Here is a 19,813-nt window from a genome sequence, read left to right on the forward strand (position 1 = left end):
GAACTATGCCACATTTTCAAAACATCTGTTTCGTATCTTTATGTCATAAATTTTCTCTGCATTTAGGTGACGAGACAGCAACATATACTAAGTTTTCTCTGCTAGCTTGCATGAAAAACTCAGCATCGCTATAAACGCGATGGCTCTGAGGGAAACTGGGTACTAGTAATAAGTAGTAGTTCACATCTTCCACTTCAAACTGCAGTTTCTTTGAGACGTGACATTAGCAAAAGTTAGTTCTTATTTCTGTAACCAAATTCTGCTTATAGGGAACACTCCGAATGACCCTAGTACGTCACTGAAGCGTTTGCGGGCCTAGGTTCGTATTAACTGATTTCATTATTTTGGGCTATAGCGATCACATTAAAATTTATTTAATTTATTTCTGGCTCACATTGGCATATATTTGTTTAACAAATTTCTGTGTTGAGATGGAATAACTTCCAGGAAAGAAGACATATTAATTATTCACACATATTTATTCTGAGCTTATTTGCTCTAGTACATATCGTAATAATATTACGTAAGAAGAATATCTTTACACGTCTCACATAAAATTTGAATTCTNTCAAACCGAATGGAAGCAAATTATAGGCAATTAAGAGATAAAACGTGTCCAAAGTGATAGTGACTTTACGAATTACCTGATAACTAGAAATGCGTGGAACCCTGAGTGATGACGTCAAGAACTAATAGAAGCATTGCTGACGTTTCGGAGATTCTCACTTTTCCATGGATTATTTAACGATGCTTTCCACTGCGGGGTCTATATAACGTTGGATGAGAGGATGATAATTACATAATGAATTGGAAACCATCGTAGCCAAATCGAGGTACTTTCCTAGCATTGCTTGGAGGAACTGCAAAAAGCCACAAAATCCCCCGTCGAAATTCAATCCAAGAATCTCCTGAGTATAGTTCCAGAACGCAGCCTCTAGACCGACCTGTTCGCTGAGATCTTCTGTCTCCATCTTCAAGATGAAATGAAATTTGTTGTGACTCACGTTCCTTGGCTACCACTCGAACGAAAACAAAATAGTTCCCACGATCATGAAGAACTGTACTGTAATTATAGGCAGTGTTAGCTGGATAGTCACTTCTTATTCAAGACTGACAGAATATGCGAACATCTTTTAGATACAAGGTCATATTAGTGTTGAATCCCGCTGAAAGTCAGTTTTAATGTGCCAAAACACTGAGATATTAAAGACCCCAAGAACAGGCCTCAGACTAACACTGAACCGCTGTGAAAGATAGTTTAAACACGCGTCAAAACACTGGGATATTAACGGTCTAAGGAACATCGCCCAGAAACAGGAAAGACAGTTAAAACACGCGTGAAAACACTGGGATATTAACGGTCCCAGGAACATCACCCAGAAACAGGATCCACACTAGCGCTGAACAGCTGTGAAAGATAGTTAAAACACTGGGAAATTAACGATCCCAGGAACATCAACCATAAACAGGAAAGACAGTTTAAACAAGCGTGAAAACACTGGGATATTAACGCTCCCAGGAACATCACCCAGAAACAGAACCCACACTACCACTGAACAGCTCTGAAAGCCTGATTACATACATACGAAAATATTGTATATGCATACTGGATACTGAGTTATTGCGCATGTAGTATACTGATTTGTAGTCAAGCTATAACACTTTTTTGATATATTGTGAGTTTTCTTGTGTCTCTGCCCAAGTATGGTCCGGACAATAACATTTCTTGTCGCGTGATCATAAGCAAGTTGAGTTTTGGGGGGGGAGAAGATATTTTATATCTTGCCATATGCCATATGATTACTATTTAAATATCATTACCTTCATTAAAATTACCTTTGGCAAAGTTGGCACAAGTCAAAGTCAAAGCCAAAGTCACATTGAGACTGACGGTCAGTCAGTCAGTAAGTCTTGACCAGATATTTATTACTGCTTGACCATTACGGTCTTGTTTATTGGGGTGCCCTCTCTGACGAGAGAACGGGTCTGTCTTTTATATATGCTGCTGGCTCTTACCAGTGCAGTCTTCTTCGGGTCTGAGTCCCTTGGGACTCTCGACCATATTTTACTGTCTCAGTTTTGAGACTTTCCCTTTCGTCGCCTCCTACGACTCGCAGGGTCACGGTGGAGGTATTCGATCCCGCCTCCACACGGGTTGGAAAGTTGGCACATCTTGTATGTCCTTTTCATAACCCCTGGGCAGGCCGCACAGAAAACACATCCTCTCTATTGTTTAGAGGTGTGTTTACCACGCCGTTGCATAGAAACAATCCCGGCTTGGACCACGTAGAAAACAGTGCACTTCCACTATTGAGCGCGTGTTTATTCAGTCGTTCCATAGCAACGGTTGTTCGCGTCATATCTCGTATCGTGTTGTGTGTGGGCCTTACCTAGCAACGGTCGTTTCTCTGGCTCTACAGTTTTAGCTTTGAAGAAACACGCCACAGTGTCATACAAATGAAAAATACATATACAGACAGACAAGATTTTTTATTACTAGTGGGGTGGGACTAAGTCCCTTGTACTGCGGCCACTTCTGGCCTATTGTACCAGCCCCAGATGATAGGTGAGGGTGATTGTGGAGCAATTGGTGGAATGAAGATTGGCAGGGGAAACCGAAGTACTCGGAGAAAACCTGCACCAGCGCCACTTTGTCCACCACAAATCTCACTTGATCAGACCCGGGATCAAACCCGGGCCACCGCGGTGGAATGCCAGCGACTAACAGCTTGAGTTATGGCGCGGCCCCTCGGACAAGGTTTATTAATATTTGACAGATATTTTAGTATATTTAAACGCCCTAATCTTTTTCTAAAGAACGTTTTATATGACGGCTATTAGCAATGAATCCATTGCTAATAGCCGTCATATAAAACTTACATTTCGTACATTTTGTTGTTTATAAACACCAGTGATGATCGCAAAGACCAAAAATTGTAGCGTGAAAATATTTTGATAAACTAAACTGATCCTATCAGTTGTTTATTGAAACTGTTATATTGTGATCGCCGGACATACGAGAATTAACATATCATAAATGATGCATGTACTGTCAGTGTCAATATGAAATAGAAACCTTTTCTGATGCCTTCCAAACTTTACATGGACTGATGGCCTTTATACAAGCCAAGTAAAATATAAATTTAATTATTTTGAAATATAAACAATTTGAAACAAAATGAATGTGTTATATTAATTATAAATATAAAATTTGTAATTTGTAAGGATACGACGTAAAATAGGAATAAAAGCAAAGCATACACAAAATAGAATAAAATATCTGTAGGAATGGTTTTACATGAAGTTTGCTGAGGGGAATCTTTCGGACCAAAAACGGAAGAAGTAGCAGAAAGCTGGTTAAATTTGTTTAATTACGATCTTCGCAATTTGGCTCAACAGTTTGTGAACGCCTCTGTGGTCTAGTGGTCAGAGTTTCTGGCTACAGATCCAGAGGTTCCGGGTTCAATTCCCGGAGCTACCAAATTTTACTAAGGAGTAGTGGGTCTGGAACGGGATCCACTCAGCCTTGTGAGGATAAGTGAGGAGCTATTTCAAAGAAATAGCGGCTCCGGTCTAGAAAACCGAGATTAATGACCGCTGGGATTCTTTGCGCTGCACACGAGACACCCTCCATCCACAAAAGTTGGCACTAAGTTCGCCGGCAAGCGGCGGTCGCTCGGTCGGTACAGTCCGCTTGCGGACTACAGGTCACGGAGTTCGTTTTTTTATGGTTCAACAGTTTAGGCTACAGAGAAACGTTCGTCTGATAATAGGTGTAATAATTATTTAATAATTCCATACACTTTGAAATTTGTGGTTATAAAAAGTATACCTACATGTGGGAAGGTACTTAGTGTTATAAAGTATATGTTCTGACGTCGCCACAAAACTGAAGTTCCCGCGAGACAGATGTAGGCTAGAACGACTATTACAAATTATAGCTATTTAGCTATTTCTTTACCAATCGAAATATATTTAAAATGTGCCTATTTTAATATTTATAATACTAAAAGATTACATTTTATTATAAAATGCCGAAAGTGTATTTCTGCTATATCTGCGAAGAGGCCGGTCACGGTAGTCGAACGGTCTAAGGCATATACTCGATCGGAAGCCGAGATCATGGGTTCGAATCCCAGTCAGGGCATGGACGTTCAGTGTTTATGTACAGGTAGAAGCCTTGCGACGAGCTTGTCACCCGCCCAAGCAGTCCTACCGAATGTAAAATATTTACTGAACCATAGCCAAACGAAGAGTTTCATGGAGGTAGGCCAAGGCCCAAATTGAGGCCGTAACGCCAAAGGAAAACAAAAGAAAAAACTGCGAAAATTTGAAGGTCACCATCGCCATGGACAGGAAGGAATGAATGAGTTTTGAAATAAATGCAAATCCCTTTATATTTCTCCTGATATCAGAGAGTAAGAACTTAGGGGATTTGTAACTACTATGAAGCGATATGAAAAGAACTGTATAACTGATGGGTACTTACTTCCTCGTTGCGGGATCTGTGCAGCTGAAAGAAAAAGAAAACACATCGTCCATCGGCTAACATTTCAACACACAGTTGCAATACAGAAAGAAAAACAACATAAACTTGTAATCAAACTACATTAACACAGAAAACAAGTCTTTTCAAAAAACATCGGACATTATCTAACAGTACATACACATTAAACATAAGGTCCAACTAACTGCCAACCAATCATATCGGGCGGAAACACAAACATTTATAATTCCTAGAGGCTATCATCTGTGTACGAACACTACAGTAAAAAATACAAAAGGAGGAACATTCAACTAGTTTTTTCGCATATACGATTATTATATTTCTTTCTTCAGAAGTGATAAATAATTTAGTAATTATTAATAAAATATTATCATAAAAATATAAAACTCATAAAACTTTTACGTTGCATTATGAAACTGTGTTCTCCATATTCTAAAATTGGCAGAGGATCACATACAACCAACATATTCCAGTCTCGCTGTATAAATAATAATAACAAAAAAAATGAACTCAAGTTTCTAAGTGGCCAATGTATATATGTAAATCATGCGTCTAGTCCACTGAACGTGTTGGGGTATGAGAATAAGGACATCCCCTGCACACTGAGGACAAACGGAAACGTGTTGATCAATGTGTGTACTACTGAGTATCTGAGAGAAATCGATGGCACAAGAGGGCACACGTCCATTTGTAATTTTGAAGCAGTATTACCTTCGGAATACAAACATATAATCGAATTAATTGTTCGTTATCTTACAGAATTTTCTTTAAGAGAAGGGCTTATTAAATTCCTGCCTCAAATCGTCCACTGTTCGGTGAAGAGAATTTCATTTTGAGAGAAATATTCTCAATATTTTGCTGTAAAATCAGAATTGAAATATTTAGTTTATACGCGACTTATTATTACTAAATGGAGTCGTAGGCCACTGTCTTCAAATAGAATATAATTTACCAGAAACACGACTGCTGCTTGTATGGCGTTCTGCTTTCGCCATTTGCACAAAATTTCGGGAAATTATATATATATATGTGTTATAGAAATTTAATACGGAAAATATATCGAGCTTTTAAATATGTAATTTTGATATTCTGTGCCACACGGCAGCTTATACTTTACTACTGGAAGATACAGGTTTAGAGTAAAACGTACAAGATCCGAATATACTGATAACCGACAAGAAAATGCAGCTTGTCGTTGATGTTTGAAACTTCAAGGGGAAAAAATAATTCTACTATTTTTCGCGACATGCCTAACCTCATGCATAATTCAGATTTATCGTGTTTCTTTTGTTTCAGCTCTCATTATATTACAATGTCAAGAGAACGACAATCTAATATAGAGGAACGAATAAATAATTTTATTATACCTATTCTAAATAACTGTATTTGAAGAGTAGTATGAAAATATATTCCATCATAAAAAGGACCGAAAGTATAACTCCCTAATACATAGAAGGGCTACTAAATTTAAACTATCCCAGATTAAAATATCTTACCTTAAGCCGTTTAAATAAATGAATATTAAGCAGCTATATTTCCGGAGGAAATTCCGTTCGATTTATTAAACAAATTCGATTTCACCTCTGCTAGAAATGAAGAAGGGATGTGTCAGTGACATGTATTTAATGAACTAGTAGCTAAAGTCATGTCCTATTCACATACTTTATAGGCGATGCATTTTCATACAACTTTTGCAATACATACTATAGCTGTGAGATATACAGGGTGTCCCAGGAGGAATGGACCAAACTTCGGGAGGGTGTTCCTTATGTTAAAGTATGCCGATATAACCCAAAACACCTATGTCCAAAGTTGAACGGTTACGGAGATAATGGCCAGAGAAGTGTCAAACTTTGACCGGCGTTGCACACTTGTTGATTACAAAATACATATTAAAACTGGCAGGAATATGTGGATTCTGTAATGTTAATAATGTACGTAACATCAAACTAACTTGTGAGTTACATGAAGCCATAAAATTGAAGTACAAAATACTCGCTCGCCATGTCATAATTGTCCTTAGGGTTTCCAAGCACTATACATGACACATGCATGGCAAGCGCTGACGTAACGTGCTGACTGCGAGTTCTGATAAAGCCAACTGCATAAGCACGGCTAGGGTGTATCACCGCACTCAAGGACAAACACAGATAAGGCCTCTCAGCTAAGAGGTACAGTGCGTGGACCCGCTAGAAGACCACACTTTTCTTGGGCCATTATCTCCGTAACCGTTCAACTTTGGACATAAGTGTTTTGGGTTATATCGGCATACTTTAACATAAGGAACACCCTCCCGAAGTTTGGTCCATTCCTCCTGGGACATTCTGTATATCGAACACTATCAGACCTACCTTCTTTTTGAGGTCCCGAAACAATAAATCATTTTAAATACTCTACTCAGTCGTTTATAAAATCAGCAAACCTGGTCAATCGTTTAGAAAACTGATATATCTTTTTGTGGTTAGAAATAATTACTTTCGTTTTCGTATCAAGTTACGTAATCCCCTTCCTCTTTTTGGATTGTGAGTCAAAGAAAGAGCAAGAGATTGGAAACGGAAGTAAAACAGAGAGAAATGCAGAGTAAGATACGGAGAAGAGTGTAGGGGCCGGGGGGGGGGAACGCTGGGTGGAATAATTTTCACTTGTTACGATACAGCATTTCATTTTGAGAATTTCAATAGTCACATCGCATTTTCCATGAGTAATTTACCTGCCAATATTGGTTTGCCCCCAAGACAAACTGTGAGAGGTTTGGTATATGGGGCATTGAGGCAGGTAGATAGGTAGATCGGTCGGTCTTGTAACCACAAAGTAACCCGCTCCGAGCGCCTGCCACCAGCTGTCGGTGATGTTTAATTTTCCGCGCTTTGAGTGCACCGGACCGCCAACACTTTTCTTGTTTTCAAGTTATAATTGGGTGCGTTGTTTGGGGCATGGATGGAAGGGGGGTAGAGGTAGGGTAGAACTACCATACACAGTCAACATCAACAACAACAGCAACGAGGACACCCTCCAGGAGTCAGATTGATTACCGGTACCAGCCAAAATTCATGTCAAAAAATTTATTACACCGCTTCTGTTGCACCCCCCTGCACAACACTCGTATAGAATGGAGCAGGAAGGGAGGGTGGGTTATCGATAAACAAGCATCACATTCCCTACCCCCACTCGTGTGCTCCAGCAGCGCAGAACGGTACAGAAAACACGCAATACAGCATCGGCGGTCGTCTGGGTAGGATCGACCAGTGAGGAGAGTGGAGTAGGCAGCTGACATAGACTCCAGAGGAACGCAACAGCTCAGACCGAGGGATAGAAGGAAGATAAAGACCTAAAGTTTCCACGACAGAACACCATCTCGAGCTTCACGACCACCACGATGCAACACGCCAAGAAGGGGTTAGAACACATGAGGAACGATAAGGGATTGCTCATGCAAAAGTAAAAAGCCAATGGACACCAAGACATGTCAAGTCAAGACTCTTTGCTAAGGGACTGGGTTCTAAGCGCAACCAGACTATGAGAGAGAGAGAAGAGAGAGAGAGAGAGAGTTGTGGCAACTCAAGAGACTCACAAGCACGAAGAGGAGGGTGTTTTCCTTCGTTTCGAGTTGACTGCTCTCACGTTAACATTGCGCATCTGGCAGTCTGCAATGAAAACAGAGAGTAGTCAACATTTAGACAAGAATAGCATAGCCACAGGGCAGCTAGCTTTCGGATTTGATTCTAGCCGTGCTGGAATTGGAAATTTTGCTAATAAATATGAGATGATTGTCCTCTTATTTAGGCAGTGAAGACTTTATTCCTTTTACACAGACAGGCAACAGTAAGTGATGTCGTTGGGAACAGAACAATATGTAAAACACGGATTACAAACTTAGCCACATCACTTGCTCCTGTGTATTACAGGCCAGACAATTGCCAAATTCTTGTGTCTACATATCTAGGCAAACTGAAGCAACGGTTGGTTCTCCACCCCCAAACCCATGCTCTGGCTGACGTAGCTGATAGATTCCCCCATTAAATCCACGTTTGCATCTTCCTCTCGTAGCGGAATCTAACTGAAAGCGAGGGATGGCTTCTAAATGCCAACCACAGGCCAAGCCAGGAAATGTGTCAAGCGATGCAGCATCTACCAATATATTATCCTCCATCGCTTGTCTGCCTGTCTGTCTTGTTTTGATTACATTTGGATTAGCTCACTCAAGTGGTTAGAACGTTTCAGTAATGTACCTCTTTATGCAAAAATGTAAGACATATATCAGCAATGTCTAGAGAGGGGCTGCACAGGAGCCCAAAGAGTAATACTTATCTTCTTTTGTGGAGAGTGAATGGTTTCCAACCGCAAGGACTGGCAAACAAGATATCAGATGCAAGAAAGAGCTCTATCTTGTTCGCTACTTCTCGAAGCCTCGTCCATATTTCTCTGCTCTCCCCTTGCCTCCCGAGGCTACTCTGTCCATATCATCGAGGGGAGGGAGAGATTCTTGAAGCTTTTATGGAGGTAGTTGTTAGATTTGTCATGTTGCCGTGACAGACAGAATGCATTGCAGGAGAGGAGGAGGTCGCCTGCGCTGTCCATTTCAGTTCTGTCCGTCACTTTAGCGTCAACTGAAGCACCAATTCAATCCAAAAAGACGTGAAAATGGATATGTCACCACCGGAGCGCTTTGCTCATCATATTACAACCAACTTATGAATTCATAACAATGAGGAACTTGTTCGTCACACGTCCTCAGTTACGTAGCAATAGGAGAAAAGTACTAGAGAAATAAATGTCTGGATTTGAATTTATCACCATTAACATTCAAAATGGTAGTTTGTGGCATAAAGCCTTTGCGAAATTTCTCATTATATTGACTGGAAATTACGAAAGTTAATGAGTGTGAAATTTGTGGTAGAAAGAATCTATGAATAATTCGATGAAGTTGAAGTTGCAATTCAATAAAACAGAAGACATATATAGGCCCTGTTGGCTTAAGTGCAATTAGGACATAAGTGAAAGAAAATGAAAAATGCAGGAAATAAACCTGATAAGTAATATTGGCTTTCTAATGGGAAATATGGAAGAATTTTCTTCATATTTTCTGTTATTTATCACGAAGCTGCTGCAGGAGAAATATGCAACAGGATCTGAATATCCATCCAGTGTTCCACAGTTTGTGTACCTTATAGCAATATTGCACGATGGTCGAAGAAAAGTGTGTATAGAAGGCATAATGAAGTAATTATAAAAATTAAGTCCAATATTTATTGGCATAGCCAGTCACGGTAGCCGAGCGGTCTAAGGCATGTACTGTCTTCGCTCTCTTGGAAACCGGGATCGTGGGTTAAAATCCCACTCAGGGCATGGATGTTTAGTTTGTGTGTGCGTTTTTCTGTGTTTGTGTACAGGTAGAGGCCTTGCGACGAGCTGATCACCCGCCCAAGGAGTCCTACCGAATGTGTAAGATCGAGAAAAACCGAAGTGAACGGAGAAGTTCATGGAGGTAGGCCTAGGCCCACTGGGGCTGTAGTGCCAAGGAAAAAAAATTATTGGCATAAGAAATTAACCTCCTATTAAGACTTACGTCATCATGGTTGTGCATTTTACAAGAACATTTCAGTTCCAAATATAAATCATGTTTCATATTTCACTTACACAGAACCATTCCCTGTTGGGCAATTTACTCAAGAGAAGAGAAGACATGGCTTGTAGCCGGTCACGGTAGCCGAGCGGTCTAAGGCATGTACTGTCTTCGCTCGCTTGGAAACCGGGATCGTAGGTTCGAAACCCACTCAGTTCGTGGATGTTTAGTTTGTGTGTGTGCGTTTTTCTGTGTGTGTGTACAGGTAGGGGCCTTGCGACGAGCTGATCACCCGCCTAAGGTGTAAGATCTAAAAATACCGAAGTGAACGGAGAAGTTCATGGAGGTAGGCCTAGGCCCACTGGGGCTGTAGTGCCAAGAAAGAAAAAGAAGAGGCTTGTAGGATATCATTTAATGTTCAAGCGCTTTCGAAATAGGTGCGGTGATGAGGATATTTGCAAGTAAGTCTGAAGAAGTAATAGACAGCCCGAAAAAGAAATGGAAGGAAATGAACGTCTTAATTTCAGTTCTTCGCCAAATAATGTTGAGGTAAATAAATGAAATATGATGAAACGGAAGGTTCATGTAGTACGTAAGAAATTCAGACAGAATTTAATCGTAAACTTGAAAGACGATTGGGAGAACTAGGAGTAGATTAGAATATGTTAAAATGGATCTTAAATATAATGCAAAACTGTGGAGGGATGGTTTACTTTGACTGAGAACGGGGACCACTGACAGGTTCATGTGAACATGCTAATGGATCTTCAGGTTCCATAGAAGACGGGGAATATCTTGACCCACAGAGAGAATTCTTTCTTTCCTTCATGCAGTTAATATAATTGAAAATCAGTCCGCAGTTATTGAAGAACCTTTTAAGGGATGGAATTTGGAACCTCCAGTTAACGAATTAAATTGTACCATTTACACAGGTATATAATTACCCTAATTACCACGCGTGAGACCCCAGACAGTCCGAGCACATGTCTGAAGACAAGCGCCTCTACTGGTAGGACTCATGAACTATGTGCATATGAGGAATTTGAATAGAGGAACGAAAGTTATTCTGACTTAACTGCAGTCCCTATTCCGCTGCTCTGATGTTACGATTAACGAATAATGAAGCTAATTTCAACAAAGCAAAGAATTATTCTCTTGGAGTGACTGAAAACATAATATTTCTCAATTAAGAATAATTTGATCAGAAACATTCGAAGGAATGCCCCAATTATTTTATATTTTCGATCGATGCGAATTGTAAATAAAGTCGTAGAAGGACACAGAAAAGTATGATATATTGATGTGAGAACGAGTGTGGCCATGCATTTGATGAAAACAAGACTGTCGCTTGAGAAGGGAATCCAAACAGACAACATTAAACGGGAAAAACAATCAACGACAAAGATTTGTCTCAGAGAGTTTCTTCCAGATGTTTTAGAACCGAATACAGAAATGAACCTTGAGTTGAGTTCTGTGTGAATTAATCAAAGTAAGAACACAGGGAAACATTTAGTTCCAAACGTTGGAAGTCAAATTGATTTTATAAATAATTAGAAAGATCGCGTGTCTGCAGCAGGCGTCTCACCACTTCAGAAAGTCTAACAAAGATTAGTCTGTTTCAGGACGAGACAAAATGTTTGAAACCCATCATCAATTCGGGTAACATGAAGCCGAGTTATTTCTTGTCTGTATCTAGTTGCATAAGCCGTGTTGCAGCAATTCTCATTATCATATAAATTGGTCCTACGTTTCTTGGCCGGGTTAATGCGTTTCAATAAAGTTGGTACAGCTGTGGCTCTGAGTGGCGAGCCACCGGATTCATCCCCCCTTCACTCCCGGGCCCTATTCAGTCAATATAAAACAACCACCAACTCTTCTTCCTCCCCCACTCTTGCGTATCACCCCTCTAGAGCTCTTCTCCATTTTCTTTAGTTTCTTTGCCAATTCTTACCCTTGTTTCTTCGAAGACACCTTGTTACCAAAATCTCAACCATGAACCCGACTACCTTGTCAAGTAAGCATTTGTAAAAATTGAAACTAACTACTAGTTTCGTTAGGGGTATGAGTCGTGTTGGAAACTGAACAGGTCAGAGTTGACTGCAGTGAGTGAGGGGTGAGGAAGCAAACGAAAGGAAAGACTTCTTTGTGTCAAGAAGTGGATTTGGTTGACTCAAGTTGCGCGAGAGGGTGCCGGTGGAATGAGGACGCAACCCAGCACAGACTTCTGACAGACGCCACACAATTAGGCCAATCCAAGGGCGCCTTGCATCCCTCGACACGAAGCACACTTGACGCGCGAGACAGCACCTCACCCTAGACGGAGCAGATGAAACGCAAATTGCAAACTGGAACAGAATGACGGGGCTTGAAGGCACGTCGGTAAGCGCAAATCAACTGCTCGAATGACGGCCCACCGCGCTTCTGGGACACACAGCTTAAACTTGAATGTCGATTCTATTATTGAGGCTCCTGGTACAGCACAACAAAGAGCATAATATTTCTGATTAACTAATATAGAAATGTATTTTTATTCAGGATTTACCGGGAGAAGACAACCAAAAAGTATGGCAAGAGACGACGGAACAAAACTACCATATTCAGCTGCGAAATTCTATCCATTACAGCTTGTGTTACCTCAAACACTGTGGGAGCGTGAACTTCAGAAAGCATAAGATTTCTGTCGTCTTAAATTGTGCACATTAGAGGACAAATATGTCCAATTTAGAAACAGGGTCGTATATGGAAAACAGTTAATACTATGAAATCGGCATTTACTTTTGTAGCAAGGCAGTCGTACTGTGAAATATACATTCTTCAAGAGGTTAGGTACACTTACTAAACAAGATATTTGAATGTGATCTGAAGATTTCACGGTTACAAAATTTGGTAAAATCTGGTTGGATGATGGGTTGTGTTCTAGAAACTGTATCTGTCCCCTTCATTAGATTTTGTGAATTTTTAATTTCAATTTCTGAAAAATTACTATTAACTATCCGAAGGAAACAACATTAAAATAACACTTTGTCTTAGGCCTTTTAAGTGGAGCGGTGTCAGATGATAAGGCAGTTGGCTGAGGCACTATGCTAGAAGCAAGATGGTCGCGGGTTCGATTTCCGATGATGTTATTGGAATTTTATATTGACCTAATCTTTCCAGCCACACTAGAAACATCGCGTCGGCTCAGCCTCTAACAGAAATGAGTAGCAGGAATATTCTTGTGGGGTAAATAGCGGCCGGCGAGTGAGACTGACAACCTCACCTCCGTCTGTGAGCCGATTATCTAGAAAATGTTGGAACCTCGACATCTCACAACCCCATGGGCCTCCACGGCCTGTTATCGTTACCTTACTTTTATGTGTATTCACCAGGAAGAGAAAAAATCTGAATATTTATATGTATGCAGTCTATATTTCAAATTCAACATTGTACCTAATTCGGAACACCATGGTTGTACTCAGCAACGCATTGTAACGGATTTGCTCAAAGCGTTTCTAGGCAACAGCTCGGTAAACACGGTCAGCGTGAAAGAAGGGAAGATGTATCTCAGTGGAAGAAAGTTATTGTTCGTTGCTAAGCAACAGCGCACCGATGAAGACGCTGGCTAGGAATCACGTGACTTCTTCTCCGTGTGGTATTTCTTATGGAACAATTGAATTGTGTTTTCTGTGCGTGGTCCGTGCGGAGGCTATATAACCAGAATAACACCAGCAGCTCAGTAGTTTAATTCAGTTCTCGGTAGGAGAAGCCACGGGAAGTTTGCAGAAGAATTGCGATGACTTAAAACGTGTGAATTCAAGGCTTTGTATGTTATAATTACAGAAACTTTGAAAGTGTTACAATTATTTGTACTTACGACTAGTGGAGATCCAATAAAGCGATTCACCAATCCAAACCCGCATCTTAGTCACTGTGACTCATGACAGTATCTTTCAAGCAAATATAACACCTGCTGTCATGGTGGGCTTTCAGAGATGAGGACAAACCCAGAGCAGAATTAAATTAAGAATATCTCTATATGAGACCGCCTCTGTGGTCTAGTGGTCAGAGTTCCTGGCTACAGATCCAGAGATCCGAGTTCGATTCCCGGACCTACCAAATTTTCTCTAACGGAGTCCACTCAGCCTCGTGAGTATAATTGAGGAGCTATTTCAAGGAAATTTCTAGAAAACCGAAATTAACAGCCTTGGGGATTCGTTGCGCTGAACACGCGACATAATCTATCTGCTAAAGTTGGCACTAACTTCGCCGACAAACGGCGGTCGCTCGGTCGGTATAGTTCGCTATATGAAAGCTTTAATGGTTGGGTACAACCTTACTGAAACACTTCTTAAAGTATAATCACGTCACTTTGAAATGTCACCCTATTTTTCTGTTCTCGCTCATCGTGGATGCCAGTCCCTGAGGTAGACAGTATGATGCAAGAATTTATACCCCCGCCCCTATAATTTTTGTTTGCTACACGCTAGCGTAGTTGGTTGAGGCTCTATCTTACAAACCGGAAGTTCGCGGGTTCAAGTCCTGATGAAATCCCTTGAGTTCTTACAATTGGCCTAATCCTTCCAGCCGCACTATGGCCCTGGGGTCGGCTCAGCCTCTAACTGAAATGAATATCAGGAGTCTTCCTAAGGGTAAAGGGCGGCGCTTAAGGCTGACAACCTTAGCGCCATCTGTGAGCCACAAGATGTGGGAGCCTCAACGTCTCACAACTTGATGGGCCTTCACGGCCTGTTACAGGGATAGCTTACCTTTTTATCATTTTTGTTTATATTAACTGCCATTCTCCGTTATAAAGTTATGTTTTTTCTAGAGGAATGCCCATTTCCATCAAAATAGCCTTGCGCAATAATTTAATTACAGAGTATCTTTCGATTTCAGACATTTAGGTTGTAATGATATTGTGATGTACATATAATTATGACGAAAATTTAATTAAAAAATATTATTCAAAGAATGTGGGAGGTAATTTCAAGAACGTTAAAAAGAAAACTAGGAAGGACACAAATTTAAGATGTTATAGGTTACGGCCGCTCCAATCCAATGTAGCCTGAAGTTGCGGAACTGAGACTTGGAGGGAATTCAAGCAGCAGGAATGAAATACCTAAGAAACGTCAAAGGTTGCACCAGGGCAGATCAGTCAATAACTGCGGATATGTGAGATAAGCTGCCTACTGCCTCATTGTGTAAAGAAAATGCAGCATACAGAGAAAAACAGAAAATGCATTTGCAAAAATGGAAAAGCCTCGCATTCCACGTTAAGTCCATCAATATAGTTCATCGGGTAGACAAGACGCAGGAAAACCAAGAAGAAGGTGGAAGCACACGTAACAATATTACAGGCAGAGAAGAGAGCTCTGCATGATCCATGGATTTGATGTTGATGATAATGTTGACTAATTAGATTATTATTATTATTTATTGAATTCTTCAGAGAAGTTTTTGACGTAAATTATGTAATTTATTTTTAGTATAGGTGGACAGGGCATGTAGCATGAATGGGGGAGAAAATGAATGCATATAGGATATTGGTGGGAAAGTCAGAAGGAAAGAGCCACTGGGAAGACCAAGGCGGAGGTGGGTGGAAAATATTAAAAGGAGTCTTAGAGAGATGGAATAGGATGGTTATGGATTGGATTGATCTGGCTCAGGATAGGGACCAGTGGAGGGCTCTTGTGAACACGGTAATCAACCATCATGTTCCATAAAATGCCGGGAAATTCTTGAGTAGTTGCAGAATTTGCTGTTCCTCAAGAAGGGTTCAGCTCCATGAGTAAGTAACTACAGGCCAATTGCGTTTCATCAACTGTAGTCATGGATCCGTAAGAATCCACAGACTTTATGACTAAAATAAAGATGATAATCATATATTTCACGTCACAAATATTACATTTCACGATAACAGCAAGCATTACAAATATATGATTTCTTGCAAGTAGGGATCAAATTTCAGAAATCACGTACAACTGAACCTGAGATGACAGACTGTTCAGAAGAATGCAATGTTATGATAATGTAGATTTCATATAAAAGACCAATCAAATTGCTGTTTGAGTGAGGGACTTTGTAAACGTGCCAAAAGCAGTCCTGCAGAGCGTCCATTCATCCTACTCCGTCCCCCCCCCCCAAATCCCCTTCTCTCTGGTTTAGAGTTAAAAGCTGCAACACTGTGCCACATCGAGATATAAGGAAAGTCAACATATGTCAGAAAAAAAATATGTCGAATGTAATATCTTTCATAAACTGAAGACGCTGGGACATCAATCACGTCGCTTTATATATCTGCCCTTCAGCATTTGTAAGGAAATACACTGACATGTACATATTAAAATAATCTGTAATGCTTAGGTTTATATGAGAAATATTGTCTTGCAAAGAGAAGATCCTGATATACCAGAATTAGCTAAAATCGACATCCCAGTTTACAATGAAATGTAAGACACTACACTACATCTCCAGGCAGGCCGATGCTGACACATATCGTCCTGTAACTCGCCGAAGAGTCAGTAAAACAAACACAATAGGATATAATCAACCAAAAATGAGCAGATATTAAACTCAGGAATACTTTCACAGATATTACTCACTTATGGAGCTGAGCCCGTCTTGTAACTAAATTTGCAGCTACTCAAGAATTTCCCAGCATTTCATGGAACCCGAAGGTTCGTTGCCGTGTTCACAAGAGCCCTCCACTGATCCCTATCCTGAGCCAGACAAATTGAATCCATCCCAACATATCCCATCCTATCTCTCTAAGACCCATTTTAATAATATTCACACACCTACGCCTTGGTGTTCCCAGTGGTCTCTTTTCTTCTGGCTTGCACACCAATATCATATATGCATTCCTTTACTCCCCATTCGTGCTACATTCCCTGCCCATCTCATCCTCTCTGACTTGATCATTCTAATTATACTTGGAGAAGAGTAATTTGTCAGATATTGTAATGTTTAATTAATGTGCAAATAAATGATATGTAATTTCGAATTTCTCTATATTTATTTCGATAATTTTGGTTTTTGTGAGTGAGTTTTATGATTTTTTATATGCGATTGCTTGAAACGCCAACGACCATACCATGCAGAAAACACCGGTTCTCGCCTGATCACAGAAGTTAAGTAACATTACACGTGTTGGTACTTGGATGGGTGACCACTTAGAACACCACTTACTGTCGGCATTCATTTTTACCGGTCACAGTGGCCGCACGGTCTAAGACATTAAGCGTCTTCGTTCCCTCGAAGGCTGGGATCGTGGGTTCCAATCCCCAATCGAGGCATGCCTGTCTGTGTGCTATTATTCTGTGAAGGTATCGGCCTTGTGGCTGGCTGATACCCCGTCCAAGAAGTTCTATCGATTGTGTATAGGATTAATAAAGTGAGAAAAGCAGTCAAGGTCCAACAAAGGGCTGTAGAACTATAGATAGATTCCATGAACCACCATTTCCTAGAAAGGAAGATGTTGAGACAAAAACACTCTTGCACTTTGTAGGTGCATAGGAAGGGAACACAAGGAAAAACTCTGTATAGGACCTGGCCTCCTAACCCAAACCAATATTACGTTAGGTTTGACCGGAGAATAAAAGTAATGTGAGGGAAGGTCGCGCCATAGCTCAAGCAGCTAGTCGCTGGCTTCGATTCCGGGTCTGGTCAAGTGGGATTTGTGGTGGACAAAGTGGCGCTGGGGTAGGTTTCCTCCGAGTACTTCTGTTTCCCCTGCCAATCTTCATTCCACCAAATTCTCCATCATCACAATAACCTGGAGCACGTACAATAGACGAATCAGTGACCGACGTGCCAAGTGGACCCAGCTGGACTCCACCCCCCACTATACGAATTAAAAAAAATGTGAGGAAACTGCCGTGTCTTAGTTCAAAGTGTTTCTACACTGGCTGAAGAGGTCACCAGAAGTTTAAATTGGCGTCGTTTCAGGGACTTTCAGAAACAGTGTAGGACTCTTGGTTCTGTAGCAGTTAATATCAGAAAAGGCCGCGCCATAGCCCAAGCGGATAGTCGCTGGCTTCCCACCATGGCGGCCCGGGTTCGATCCAGGGGTCTGGTCAAGTGGGATTTATGGTGGACAAAGTGGCTCTGGGGAGGGTTTTCTCCGAGTACTTCGGTTTCCCTTGCCAATCTTCATTCTTCCAAATTCTCAATCATCATAATCACCCGGGGCAGGCTACAATAGGCCAATTAGTGGCCGCCGTGCCATGTGGACCCAGTTGGACTCCACCCCTACTAAGCGAATTAGAAAAAATGAATATCAGCAGGAAATTACATACGTGCATTATGTTCATACAATTAAGGGAACGCTCCAATAAGAGAAAGAAAGTGAAATAGACAAGAACAAATTTTAAGCTAACTCTAAAAGATGGCTATAAATAGTAAAAAGGTAAAGCTATCCCTGTAACAGGCCGTGAAGGCCCATAGGCTTGTGAGACGTCGAGGCTCCTATATTATCTAGGCAGTCGGCTCATAGATGGAGGTGAGGTTGTTAACCTTGCGCGCCGGCCGCCCTTTACACCCCAGGAAGACTCCTGGTACACATTTCTGTTAGAGGTTGAGTCGGTCCCAAGGCCATAGTGCGACTGGAAGGATTAGGTCAATTGAAAATTCCAATGACATCATGGGGAATTGAAGCCGCGACCTTCCTGCTTGTGGCGTAGTGCCTCAACTAACTACGCTACTACGTGCGCCCAGCATATAAACAGCAGGAATTTCAAATGGTTACCGAAGAACTAAACTTATCACAGATTTCTAAATGGTGCTTAACACTGCGAGATCAATAGACGAATTAAAAGAGAAACATTTCATAAATATCGTCACTGCCATTGATGTCAGGGAACAGCGCAGATGATAATTCGAATGATGTAGATCACATGACTTTCTCTATAATAACATAGTGAACTGAATTATGACGTGTGTTAATTTCCTCTGAAACACTGCTTCAAGGCAGTTCTCTCAATCGATAGATCGACTAAACCTGTTCCTTCTGAAAAGGACTGCGGCAGAAATTGTAACACTACCTGTGACCAGTCACGTCATGAGCCCTCTGGCAGGGACATGTATATTGGTTTGGCTCATAAAACATCAACAAAACTGTAAACAGTGCCAAGGTCTTGGATGTAGCGAGTATACAGCAGGGCGAAGACAAGGGACGGTTCTTAAACCACTTTATTCTAAATTTAATCATTTCTACAACTCCGAAGTCAGCCGGGAGTTATCTATCTATATATGGTTCTATAGCCTTTTGTTGGGCTTTGGCCGCTTTTTCAGTGTCTTGATGTTTTACACAGTTCGTAGGACTCCATAGACGGGGGATCAGCCCGTCGTAAGACCGTTACCTACACACAGGACAAGACAAACACAGAATAAACGCACATAGATGTCCATGCCTCAAGTGCAATTCGAACCCATTATCCCGGCTTCCGAGCGAGCGAAGACAGTGCATGCCTTAGACCGCTCGGCTGCCGTGACCGGCAGGCCGGGAGCTAGGAGAGAAAATGTAAACCTGCTGATCCTGGGACCAGATATCAGTGGCAAGTAAACTGAAGTTCTGTAAACAGTGAATGGTGTGGGCAGGAGGCAGGATGTGACTGAAAAGGCCCTGCAGTTTCATGAAAATAACTTTTTTTGCTAGGGGTGTGGGACTAAGTCCCTTGTGCTGCGGCCACTTCTGGCCTACTGTACCAGCCCCAGATGATAGGTGAGGGTGATTGTGGAGCAATTGGTGGAATGAAGATTAGCAG

The 19,813-nt window shown here is 41.2% G+C and overlaps 1 protein-coding gene across 7 annotated transcripts in view; it reads right to left on the bottom strand.

Moving 5' to 3' along the window:
* Positions 1–19,813, bottom strand: part of LOC111869881 (homeobox protein onecut) — a 353,957-nt gene that overhangs the window by 44,379 nt on the left and 289,765 nt on the right. For 4 of the 7 annotated variants that reach the window (XM_023861752.2, XM_023861734.2, XM_023861757.2 and 1 more), the window contains one exon: positions 4,490–4,513. In XM_023861752.2, coding sequence (XP_023717520.1) covers positions 4,490–4,513 — 24 coding nt within the window. Of the gene's footprint in view, positions 1–4,489; positions 4,514–8,078; positions 8,152–19,813 lie in introns of all 7 variants that reach the window. The other 3 variants (XM_033753599.1, XM_033753600.1, XM_033753602.1) reach the window with 2 other exon arrangements.

The sequence above is a fragment of the Cryptotermes secundus genome, unplaced genomic scaffold (genome assembly GCF_002891405.2).
Source record: "Cryptotermes secundus unplaced genomic scaffold, Csec_1.0 scaffold958, whole genome shotgun sequence".
In the NCBI taxonomy this organism is placed as follows: Eukaryota; Metazoa; Arthropoda; class Insecta; order Blattodea; family Kalotermitidae; genus Cryptotermes; species Cryptotermes secundus.